General features: G+C 45.1%; 1 protein-coding gene across 4 annotated transcripts in view; it reads right to left on the reverse strand.

Moving 5' to 3' along the window:
* Window positions 1-13,209, reverse strand: part of PAM (peptidylglycine alpha-amidating monooxygenase) — a 166,660-nt gene that overhangs the window by 91,922 nt on the left and 61,529 nt on the right. For all 4 annotated transcript variants that reach the window (XM_006022903.2, XM_006022900.2, XM_006022899.2 and 1 more), the window contains exons 5-6: window positions 9,986-10,071; window positions 7,458-7,541 (exon numbers count right to left, since the gene is read on the reverse strand). In XM_006022903.2, coding sequence (XP_006022965.1) covers window positions 7,458-7,541; window positions 9,986-10,071 — 170 coding nt within the window. The remainder of the gene's footprint in view (window positions 1-7,457; window positions 7,542-9,985; window positions 10,072-13,209) is intronic.

Genomic DNA, 13,209 nt, shown 5'->3' on the forward strand with positions numbered 1-13,209 from the left:
AAATGTACATGGCAATTATTTCAATTATTAATAAAAAGGACAGATGTTCATGTTAAGAAGTGAAAGGCTGATAATCTGCCGCTTACTATTTCTATTACCTCTTTCTTCAGTCACTGTGGACTATGCTGCCAGCCTGATTCCGCTTGTTACTCTACTATCCTCTTTGACTCTGACCTGTCTAGGGCCTCATGACTAGGCTGTCTAAGGCCCCCTCTAAATGTTACAGGTATTGAGCAATTAACTGGTTAATTATACAATTACCTTGAGACCCCCCCAAGTCCCCTACTAGCTCCCCACCTCCACTATTTTACGTCTTCACTGTCAAAGACTCTTTTCTCATTCACTATCAAGATACCATAGATTGTAGAGTCGGAAGGGACGACAATGGATCATTGTGTCCGACCCCCTGCCCCTGGCAGGAAAGAGGACCGAGGTGAGATGACCCCAAGCAGGGGATTATCTAGCCTCTTCTTGAAGACCTCCAAGCTAGCTGATAGCACCACCTCTCTTAGAAGCCCATTCCAGATCCTGGCCACCCTTACTGTGAAAAATTTCTTCCTAATATCTAACAGAAATCCACTCTCAACTAGTTTACACCCGTTATTCCTAGTCACTCCCTGGGGCAAACAGTACTTCCCCTCCCCCCCGTTCACCCCCCCTAATAAATTTATAGCCAGCCACAAGATCTCCCCTCATCTGTCTCTTGTGAAGGCTGAAGAGATTCAGCTCTCTCAACCTTCCCCCATAGGGCCTATCACGAAGACCACTAATCATGCGAGTGGTCCTCCTCTGGACTCTCTTGGGATTCCCTGCATACCTCTTGAAGTGCGGCACCCAAAACTGAACACAATACTCCAACTGCAGCTTGACCGGTACCGCATAGAGGGGGAGCATCACCTCCTTTGTTCTATTAGTCATGCACCTGTTAATGCACAAGAAGGTGCGATTGGCCTTGTTGATGGCCTTGTTACACTGCCGGCTCATGTTCATCTTGGAGTCAATTATGACTCCAAGATTCCTCTCTGCCTCCGAGCTCCTGAGAAGGACACTCCCCAACCTATAGGTGTGCTGGGTGTTCCTCCTTCCCAGGTGGAGTACCTTACATTTATCTTTATTAAATTACATCCTATTTCTCTCTGCCCATTGATCCAACCTGTCCAGGTCAGCCTGAATCTGCTCCCTGCCCTCCGGTGTACTAACTTTGTCCCATAACTTGGTATCATCAGCGACCTTGGAGAGGGTGCTCTCCACACCCTCGTCCAAATCGCTGATAAAGATACTGAATAATATCGGTCCGAGAACCGAACCCTGCGGGACCCCACTGCCCACCTCCCTCCAGGCTGAGAAGGGACCATCCACCACCACTCTCTGGGTGCGGTCCCTAAGCCAGTTGGCCACCCACCTGACCATATAGGCATCCACTCCACAGTCTGCTAGCTTCCCAATGAGGATAGGGTACAAAACTGTGTCAAAGGCCTTCCTAAAGTCCAGGAAGATGACATCAGCCTCGGCTCCTGCATCCAGGCAGTGTGTGACCTGGTCATAGAAGGCTACAAGGTTTGTCAGGCAGGATCTACCTATTTCAAACCCGTGCTGGTTCCCCTGCTGGGCCTGCACAAATGTGCTCTTTGATTATTTTCTCTAGCATTTTCCCAGGAATAGAGGAAAGACTGACTGGTCTAAAGTTACCCGGCTCATCCCTTCTCCCTTTCTTGAAAATGGGCACCACATTGGCCCTTCTCCAGTCCTCAGGGACCTGGCCAGAGCACCACAAGTGTTCGACCAGCTGTGCCAGCAGCTCAGCTATGACACTGGCCAATTCTTTCAGCAGCCGTGGATGGAGGTCATCCGGGCCTGCTGACTTGTACCCATCCAGCTCCTCCAGGAGCTCCTTAACTATTTCAGAACTAATCACTATTCTTATACTTAGATTGCAAAACTCTTAGAGGCAAGGGCTGTCTTTTTTTTTTTTTGTCTTGGACAATAGAGTCCTGGTCCCTGCCTTTAACTCCCAGGCTCCAGGGTACTATAAATGATAAACAAATTATCAATTAAAACATGACTTCATTACAATTTAGGATCACTATATTATTTATCTTGTCATAAAATTTTCTAATTGCAATGCTTTAGCTTTTATTATTTATCCTAATATGGGACTGAGTTCAACTCTAGCCAATGAAAAATCTATTTATTTCAATCAGAATTGGACTAGGGTCATGGGAGAAGATTTATCATACCATAGTCCTCAAACTTTTGAAACAGGAATAATGGATAAATGTCTGGGTGTCACTACAGTTAAAGTATATTTAGAGAACTTGTTTTCCTTGTTGTTTACAAGTTATAAATGTAACATGATAACCTCCAACTAAAAACTTATTGTCAGGATTCTTTCCACGGCTAATATATGAATTTTGAAGATAATTCAACTTTTTAAATTAAAAATTACATAAACCTGTAAAGCTGTCTTTGGATTTTATTCCGGATGTACTTTGGAAAATTTTATATCTGATGTTCTCCACAGGAAACTGATCATTTAAAATTATGTTGGTATTTTTCTTCCTATAAACTGAAAGACAGCTAAGGAAATATCACAGTAAATTAGACATGTGAAGGGAGAAGACTAAAGAAGAGAAGATTGAGCCTTAACAGATCCATCTTAGAGTAATAGCTGGGGACAAAAGTAATAAAAACACACAAACGGTCATATCCAAAGGTTATCCAGCTCAGTATCCTGTCCCTAGCAGTGGCAAATGCTTCAGAGAAAGAGTTAATGAAACAAAGTAGAAAGAATTCATCCCCTAACAGACTTTCCCAGTCACCATGAGTAGGTTGCACCTCTCTCTGTATATCCTCTAATGGAGCTATCCTCCATAAATGTCTAATACTTTTTTGAACCTGGTTATACTTTAGGCCTCCATAACATTCTTTGGCAAAGAAGAGACTGAATGGATCACAAATTAAATACACTTGTGGTGGCTGGTTTATGGGCCTCAGCATGGAAATGACACAAAACTCTAAGGGCCTGTCTACATGGGAAAGTAGGCCAAAACAGCTATTGTAGAATAGTTGTTCTGCACCACTACCCTCTGTGGACATACTCATTCCTCACTAATGGTACTTTTGTGTACTTTAACTTAGTGCACTTAGTGAAGACCACTCCAAGCCACAAAAGATCAATTGGCAGGAAATAAGGTGGTCTACTCTGGGTGCTAGCATGAAATAGCTATTAAGTGTAAATTCAGGTCTTGGCTTATTTCACAATAGCTTGCTTACATAAGCAAAACCTTACTGACTATAACAACTATCAGATTCAGACCCTAATTAAATTTTCTTGAGTAAGTTCACACATACACACAATTAACTTCACTTGGCTATCATCCTTCAATCTTTTTAAAACACATATGCACACTTTATTAGTAGAAATTTCATGAAACTCACATATGTAAATTGTACTTAAGAGTTAAAAGGAACCCTCAACATCCCCAAGCAATAATGAAGAGCAGGCTCTCTCTCCTAATTTATTTTCTTTGGAGGGTTGTAATTATAATTATAACTTATTTAGGCAACCAAAAAATCTCAAGGGTTTTACTACTAACTTACCTGTACTCTCCAATATAGAAAGCGATTATTTCTCAGCACAGATAGCAGTGCCCACAGTTGTACTAGACCAGGGGTTTTCAAACCTTCTTTAGTCTAAGTGCCCCTGGTGGCTGAACACCAAGTGGTGGGGGGTTAAGTCGCAGCTGAATGCTGATCAGGGGAGGGGAGTTAGCTGGCAGCCAAACGCTGAGTGGGAGTGGGGGGGGTTAGCACACAGCCGAACACCAGGCAGGGGTGGCGCATGGGTGGACATGGAGCAGGGTGGTGGGGACAGTGCCTGGGTGGGCGGGGATGGAGCACTGCTGCCTCCCAGGAGCAGGGCAAGGGCAAGGTAGGGTAGGGTTGGGAAGCTCACTGGGGTGGGGTGAAGGCAGCAGCTCCCCTCTGCGGGGCAGGGAAGCTCACTGGTCTGATGTGTGGTGGTGGCAGCCACTGTGTGCAAGCTTCCCTGCCCTGTAGAGGGGCACCATTGCCCTGCCCCTGCTCCTAGGAGGCTGCAGCACTCTGTCCCCACCCACCCTCACGTACCCCCTAGGACCAGTCCAAGTACCCCCAGGGGTACACGTACCCCTGGTTGACAAACCCCTGTATTAGACAATGAAAACAGCCTACCTCCATTCAATTATTATTAGTCATATTACAATGCACCCTGATATAACTATATAAACTTATGTTATAAAGCAGGGGTGGGCAAAATATGGCCCACAGGTCTCATCCATCCCGCTAAGCCATTCTATCTGGCTTGTGGGGCCCCTAAAAAAATTTAGAAAATTAATATGTATTTATCTGTCCTTGGTTCCTGTCAAAGTTGACAGGAGCCAAGAGCAGTAGGACCCAGGGGAAGCCCTGGCGGGCTCCTGTAACAGCAGGGCCTGCCCAGCCCCAGGAGCCCCAGAAGGGGCTTCCAGCTTGGGACCATGTGTCTCCTTGGCTGCACCGGCATGGGAAACTGGTGCCGAGCATGGGGGAAAAGCAGCCCCTCCACCACACCACGGCCCACGCACCCATGGTGCGAGCTTTGGGCGGGCAGCAGCAGAAAACACTGCCCAGTGTGGCAAGCGGGGGGGCCACAGCTGCTCCTGCTGTGGCGCAGCCCCGACGGGTGAGCCTAGAGTTGGCACGGGGCCCAGGCTGGCAGCAGGGGCGGGTTCCAAGCTAATGCCAAGCGCAGGGAAAAGCAGCCCCTCCCCCACCCCACGGCCGGCACCCCATGCTGCAACTGCTTGCAGCCTGGTGGGGCTGCCTGTGCCTACTCAAAACAGCCCAGGGCAGGCTGTGAGCAGCTACAGCAGGGAGTGTGGGCCACGGGGTGGTGGATGAGTTACTTTTCCCCCACCCTAAGCACCAGCTCGTTCCCTGCCGGCGAGCATAGGGTCAGGCCTGTACCGTGGGGCTGAAGGCGGCACTGGGAGTGAGCGGGTGCAGGAATCAGCAGGGGTGTGGGGCCCATACCAATGTCCCGGGGACCAGCGCCGGTGGGGCCCAGAGCAGGGTGGCAGGAGTACAGGGTCCGGGCCAGTAGGGGCTCTATGGAGCAGGGCCAGCTCCCACCTCTCCCTGCTGGTGCAGCCCAGCTTGGCTGCACAGACCCCTGCCAGCTTGTGCCCCACTCTGGGCCCCATCGGCACTGGCCCTGGGACATTGGTCCAAAGATATTGGGACATTGGTCTCAAGATGGTGACCAGGGAGTGGGGCACCTGTCAAGAGGTGGGGCTACCCATGCAACCCTCTATAGCTTGCCAAAACTGGTAAATGGCCCTCCGTCCAAAATAATTGCCCACCTCTGTTATAAAGGAATTTGCAATAAAAAGTTGTAATCATCTCATACATGTCCCCATTTAATGCAGGATTGCTTTCTATAGTATAGTTAGAAGTAGTCTATAAAGCATTAGAAACTAAAGTGAAAGATTTCTATTATCAACACTAGAAGACTTCTATTCTATAACTCAATGTAACTCACTTTAAAAGGGGACTTTTTTCCTGCTATAAAAAGCTGTTTTTTAAATCTCAAAATCCCAATTTCACCCTTTTATGCCATTGCCTGCAATTCATCTGATTTTTTCTGTTATATCCAAGACTTACAATTCCCACTTTGTCCTTCCACTTTTACCTAGGTTTATGATCTAGACTGTAATATACCATAATCAAAGCCAAGAAAATGATGACAAACTGTAGTTTTGTTTGTTTGTGGATAAGAGAGGCCCCAAAGCTAATGAAGGATCCTGTAACTGCAAATGGTGCACAAGGATATTAAATAAATTAATAAATTGGAGTCTGGAAAGTATCAGAATAAGGTACTTTTACTTTAAAGAACACAATCGTTTATTAGTTTCTACCCTACTTCTGATTTAATTTTCATCTTGTCCGAAAAGCAAATCAGAGAGGGATTTATAATCATGGAATTCAAATATTCGTTGACAAGTGAATAGACTAGGCATGCTTGAAATTATTCAGTATTTTTTGATAACCTAAGATATAAATATGAAACCATGACTTCTATTTTTATGTTTTGTTTTTTAAAGACTGTGATAAAGTGGCGGTGGGGGGGAAGGGTTGTTTCCTCCTCCCCCCTGCCATGAACATGGAACTAGTGAATACACTGGGCACTGTTTCCACCCTTGGAGAGGATGGGCAGGGAGCACTGAACTCTGCAACACAACAACACTAATATACATCTAAGATATTGGTATGCGTCCATCATACTGGTATCATTTAAGTAATTTCTATCAGCTTCTGTACTTAACCCAGTGCTTTCCATGTTAATTTTAAGGCAGGAAACAAAACAACACTGAGATGTCTATAAACTGTAAGTATATATAGATGACAATATTACATATTTGGGTACACACACACACTCTGAATATTTAATAAGTAAGTTTTCATTTGACATCAAATGGAAAAATAATTATCATTAATACACAGCTGAAATATGCCATGTAAGATTTTAAAATAATGCGAAGAACCCTGAATTCTGAATCATAGGCAAATGGCACTTTTCAAAGAGTCAATAGTTTAGCCTCCAAACATAACAACCAACTTACTTTTAGGATCTTAACTTATTATTACTCTTAATCATGCATACTACTACCTAACTGTTTTTAAGTTATCAAAATCAATATTTGAAGATCTCACTGTATTCATGCCTCCTATAAACTAGAGTTTCATGTTGTTTAGATTAATGCATGTCAAATGCAACCTGTGATTTGGATTACAGTTGAACTGGTGACCAAGAGAACAACCCTTTTTCTTTTCTTCCCTCCTCCCCCCACCATTCATCAAAATGTGAAAAACTTACTATGTGCAAAGTGGACATTTGATTCTCAAGAAACTAATTCACAAAAATACAAGAAACAGATGTTCAATTGCTTGCTGGCAATAATAAGAGAAGAAAAAAAGATAAAAACCCTGTTGCACGAAGAAAAATGGGGTAGTGCTGTTTCTATTTTATTACTCTGAAAATACTTGAGACACGATTATCTATTATTCATCTCTTTGAATATAAATAGATTTAATCAGTTGTCATATAACCAAGGGTCAAAAAGATGTAAACCATTGCAACATATTTTTAATAAATGACTCATCAATACAAAATAATCTTGATTTACAGATAGAGCATTATCCTATTATTAACTGTTTTACACTAAAATACTATTTTTTCTTCAGATGAAAGGAGATCCAGTTAAGCTATCCTTGTCTCTGGGGTAGAATAAAATGCATGGCTATGACTGCCTTTAGGGACATAAGGTATTTTTTTTAATACAACTAGTTTTTAATACAACTAGTTATAGTTATTTCAATTACTTCTAGTCAGAAGTAATTCAAAATAATTTCAAGGCTAGGATTGCCAACATACATACCTCTGAATGCACTGATATCTCCATAATGTACTTGGAGCACGAAATATTTGCTACCTGTTTTTCCTCCAACTTTGAATCCAACACCTTAACAGAAAGAAGATGCATTAAAGCCTTACAAGTGGTAAATAAAAAGATAAAGCAGTTCATTATCGTTAATACAATCAACACAGTGTAAGAATATTCCTCAACATTTTCAGTGGAGACAAAGTTTAATTTTGAGATATCTGTTAAGAAAGTTCTGGTCATGGAAGCTACAAAATAAACACATAAATAATATATAGTTTTCGAAATGTACCCAAACATAAAAATACTGAAAAGTATCATGTGCCAAGTCACAGCTATCACTGAACAGTGACAACTACTTTCAGCAAATAATTTTCATTCCAAAAAGGACATTTGGTAGAAGTATAAAAAGAGAGCTGCACATTTCCTCCAAAGAATAAATGCTTATTTTCATTTCCAATTTGAACAGTTAAAGATGCAAATCAGTCTGAAACAGCTTACTTCTAACGTGGAGGAATTAAAAAAAAAAAAGAACACAGATTACACACCATGACTAGTATGGTAAAGGCTCTTTCTACACCTGGCTAACAATGAAAATACTTGGAGAGCAGCAGAAAAGAAACTTACTCTTGCCTATTCAGCCAGTGTATCCTTCTAGATCAAGGGTGTCAAACATGTAGCTCACAGAACCTGGTCATCAGGCCCACGAGGCTCCTGGAAGGGCTGGGGATTCAAGGGCAGGGCCCTCCATTGAAATCTAAGATACCAGACCCCATTAGAGACGTGTGTCAGCAGGTGGGGTGGGGGAGTGACTATTGCACAGATCCTGCAGTTCCAGCCACTGCTCACCCCACTGCTGCCACTGCATCCAAATACAGCTCCTGAGGAGCCCCAAGGTCTGAATCTCACCAAGGTAGGCTGGGGTGTTTGACATCCTTGCTCTAGATTAACAATTGCCAATGGCAAAGCCTCTTTGTAAAATGGACTGATGCATCTCTATGCATACTTGGGCCTTCAAATAAGAGGAATTAAAAATACCGCAAGGAAGGAAAGGAGACTGGTAACTCAATAACACATCTGCAGTTAGAAGCAGTTTAGAGACAGTGACAAATGACCAGGGGAGGTTTGGCATTAAAAGTAAATATCTTGGGTTTGCTGGACTGTACAGCTTTGGTGAATCATTCACCTTTTTTTTTTTTTTTTTTTTAAAGAGCAAGTGCGCTGAAAGCTCAAGCAACATCTATACTGATTAACATGAAAAATGTTTTTCAGGAAAGCTAGTCTTGTTTTTTTGTACTGATTTTGGCTACAGGAAACGCTGTTCAAGAAGGCAAAAGGGTGTCAAGGAGACTGCTATAAAAGATTCTCTTGGTCAGGGGTGTCAAACGTATGGCCCCATGGGCTGGATCCAGCCCACAGGGCCTCTATTCAGCCTGGCAGGCTACCAGGGGCTGCCAGAATTTGGGTGGTGTGGCCTGCAACTGACTGTGGGTCCTGTGGCCCCACTGGCCATGGCTATTAGCAGTGAGTTTGGGTCACCACTGCAGCTGCCTGCAAACCCTCCTTACACCCCAGACACTGAACTCTGTTGGATCCCCATCCTCAGATCTACTGCCGTCCCCAGACCCATACTGGACATCTGACCCAGGACACCTTGCAAACAAACCCCTTGCTGTGTCCAGGCCCAGTGTCACTGGCACAGTGGCTACTCCTATGCCCTGGCCTGGATCCAGTCTGTAAGTAGCCCTATGGGTTGGATCTGATCCAGGTACCGGGTGGGGGTTGATGCCCCTACTCAAACAGAACTTTCCCTTTATAGAGAATACAGGCATTTCCAGTACATTCCACCAATGGCAAGGAACCAAAAGTACCTGTTCTTCTGTAATTCAATACAGAACAGAGTGAGCCACTGAAAAACTTGATTTTCCCACATGTTTTAATAAAGATTTCTGCACACCCTCTAAACATATAAACTTCTCTCTCATTTCTTTACTTCCTCCATTACCTAAACAAATGGTGGGTTATTCTGTAATGGAGTTACATTTACAAAGTTCCCAACTCCTTTCTCAATTTCTTTTGTTAACTACCAAGCTCTGCTTCCAGATTTTACCTTCCCAAGTTAAACTTCCCATTTGAAAAAGTATTTAGCAAAACCTCCAACTTGTGCTTCTCCTCCTAAATGAAAAGAGATTTTGCTAGCTTTTACAGTTTAGACAATGCTATAAATGCACCTGTTTTCTCAAGCATATTCTGGGAAATTAAGGTGAATAGTTGAGCAGGAATGACACAGTTGGTGGGAGCAAAAAGTGAGTTCATAAGAGCAGCTTTTGGGGAAGCTATGTTGTTTTTCTGTGGGCTTTTCCCCTCATTTATTGACTGAGATAATTAAATGTCTGTCAGGTGTTACAAGAGTGATTTAATTTTTGCTGATTGTGGTAGCCAAATGAAATCATTACACTGGGAAGCTGTACTACCCCCCTTATCTCCTCTATACAAAGAATTTCATAAAATGAAAGGCTTCATACCACTGGGAAGTTTGGTGGGTGGAGCATTTCTTGCCCAGGCATACAGGATGTTAGATTTATCTGTGCAGGTTCCTTCATCGCAGTCCCTAAAATACAGAGGAAAAAAAAGGATATGATTAATAATCATCACTGTCATTGGTGTCATCTGCAACTATGTCAAGCTCCAGGTGAATTACTTACATTAAGATCCAAATTACACCAATACACTCCTAATAAGTTTAATATAATAAAATCCGTAGTCTGTCTGTCTGTAACGCTTTATGAGCACTGTGACTGGTTGTCTCACCAGCCAATCACAATGCTGACTGAAACAACCAACTAGAGTGCTCTGAGACAGATACATATGGTGGAGCACCATCATGACAGCAGGCACTGAGGGGCCACAAGGAGCAGGGGGAGGCCAGAGATGCTGGCTTTGCCCCACCCTCCCCTGGCCTTGCTCCTTGGATGTGGTGGCAACACAGGGTGCTGGTGGTGCAGTGCTGGCCTTGCCCCTCCCCCCGCTCTGGCCTTGCCGCGTCATCCAAGAGGTGGCCTTCCTCCCACACCTGGCCCTGCACCTTCAAGATGGCAGTGGCACTGGCCAGCTTCGTCCCCAGTGTCATGGCAGAGCTCCATCCCTGGCAGAGGGGGACTCAGGGGATGGACTGGCATGGCAGAGTGCTGCCATGATGGAAAGGACAGAGCAGGGGGGCGAGGCCAGTGCTGTGCCTCCACCACCTCCAAGGAGCAGGGCCAGGGGGGCAGGGGCCAGGCCACCCCTTGGATGCGGCAGCAGCATGGGGTGCTGGCAAGGTGCACAGAGTGCTGGCTCCTGGCAGGTGACAGCAGCGCGGGATGGTGGGTAGCAGTGCTCCATCCCTGCCCTCTCCCCAGCAGAGGGTGGGGGCGGTGGGGAAGAGGGGAGTAAGGGAGGGAGAGAGGGGAGTGGGACAGGGAATGGGGGGGTTCTGGTGGCATCACCCCCCTGCTGTCGCTGTGCACCCCACCCCTGCTGCTGCTGCCCAGGCAACAGCTGGCCGAGAGGGGGAGGTGGCGGGGAGGGAGGGAAAAGAAAGAAAGTGGGGGCAGGGAGGTGGGGATGGTGTATGTGGCCAGACGTGGGCCGGCAGCAGAGCGGGGCACTGGGTGTCAGCAGCTGCCACCGCATGCAAACTCCCCTCCCCCCTGTTCCTGGGAGCTCGCAGCAGCACGGGGTGGAGTGGCGGGGGGCGGGGGCACGGAGCCAGACCAGAGGTGAAAGGGGCCAGAGGTGGAATGGCGGCACCATGGGGCACTGGGTGCCGGTGCTCCGTCCCGCCCCGTTCCTGCCTGACCATCATTCATGACCGGCAATTTGCTAGTTTTTAAAATAATCTTCCAAATGTGAAAAACTTTCCTGTATATCAGGATGCCCTCCATCACCACCTCTCCTTTCCTCCCTCTCAAAAAAGGATAAGGAAAACAAATGAGTTTTGCAGAATGTTTTGAAGATCACCAATATCAATGTGGTAACCCAAGTTGAAAACTGAGTTTTAGAGCCCAAGATCCCTTGGTAAGAATGAACCTGCGCCTCATTACACACCAAGGTGCCGTTAGCTAAATTGATTTAGATGTATGCAGTTGCCAAAGTTGCATGTAGGGATAGAGACCATAACCCAAGTAGAAGGAATACAATCCAACAGAGTTTGAGATCAAAACTAGTACCTTAAACTCATAATAAAATTTGCTGGGAACAACTGAAAGTAGGAAAGGAGATGATCAACAACGATCGCATTGAGAAGAAGAGTACAATCAAACTACAGTATAACCATTTTGCCTTTGCCCTTCCTCTTCCCTTTCCTTTCTCTTGTCTATGTATGGCTCTTGATTATTTCAGAGTAAACTCTATACTGTACACTCTTAAGACAGAGGCTGTACTGTTACTTTTTTTGTTTTTTTACAAGATTTCTAGCACATCTTTTAAATGTGAAAAAATTTACTCAGAAGGTAAAATGTGCTTGCCAAGTGCCAGATCACAAGCTATGGTAACTAGAGATTCTAAAGGGTTTGAATATGTAATGCTCAAAGAAAATATGAATTGATCCAACCTCAGTGTAACAAACCTTATTTTGTAAGATACCACCATATTTTAGGCCTGACTATATGGCACCTTCCAATGTGAGTGGCTTCCGTGAAATTTCAAAAAAAATACAGTCAGAACCAGGGGCAGATCCAGGAGTGGGGTGCAGTGGTACAACTACACCCCCTTTGATTCCTGGTCCACCCAAATTTTGGAACCAACTGCCAGGCAGTGGCAGTAGCATTCCTATTCTGGCATCAGTGAGGGAGTCTATCTACCTCATGGCTCATTATGATCAACCCAAATCCTTCTGAACAATTAATTCCACAGGTGTTAATGACTCCCTCACTCCTTTTTAGTGGCTTTGATGTTCCTCTAATCAAGCTATCCTTTTTTCTGCAATTCTACTCTCTGTTAGATGTTCCTGGTAATACAGCTTCTTTTCCACAGCCCTGCAGATTCGGCCTGTTTTTAACAATGGCTAAAAGCATTAACCCAGGTGTGGAAATAACTTTCAGTGAAGTATCAGATGCACTGTCAAGATGCTCAGTAAGGCTAGATTTTGTTTTATGAATCCGAAAGAGATGCATTTTTAAAACTAATAACTACAGGATTAATTAAACAAAGACAAACGACCCCAGCAAGGTGTTCGTCTAAACTCCTCTTAAAGACCCCCAGGGTAGGAGCCAGCACCACCTTGCTTGGAAGTTGGATCCAGATCCTAGCCGCCCTGACTGTGAAGTAGCACCACCTGATGTCTAGCCTGAATCTACCCTCTGCCAGCTTGTGACCGTTATTTCTAGTCACTCCTGGTAGTGCTCGGGGGAACAGGGACTCCCCCAATGCCTGCTGGTCCCCTCTGACTAGTTTGTAACAGGCCACTAGATCCTCCCTCAGCCTTCTCTTGTGGAGGCTGAACAGGTTCAGATCCCTTAGCCTCTCCTCATAGGGCCTGCCCTGCTTCCCCCTGATAATGCGGGTGGCCCTCCTCTGGACTCGCTCCAAGTTGTCCACACCCCTCCTAAAGTGCGGCGCCCAGAACTGGATGCAGTACTCCAACTGCAGCCTGACCAGTGCTGAATAGAGGGGGAGGATCACCTCCTTGGACCTGCTTGAGATGCATCTGTGGATGCCTGACAAGGTACGGTTGGTACCTTCCTGACCGCGTCCCCACACTGTCAGC

This window comes from Alligator sinensis, unplaced genomic scaffold, assembly GCF_000455745.1.
Source record: "Alligator sinensis unplaced genomic scaffold, ASM45574v1 scaffold575_1, whole genome shotgun sequence".
Lineage (NCBI taxonomy): Eukaryota > Metazoa > Chordata > Crocodylia > Alligatoridae > Alligator > Alligator sinensis.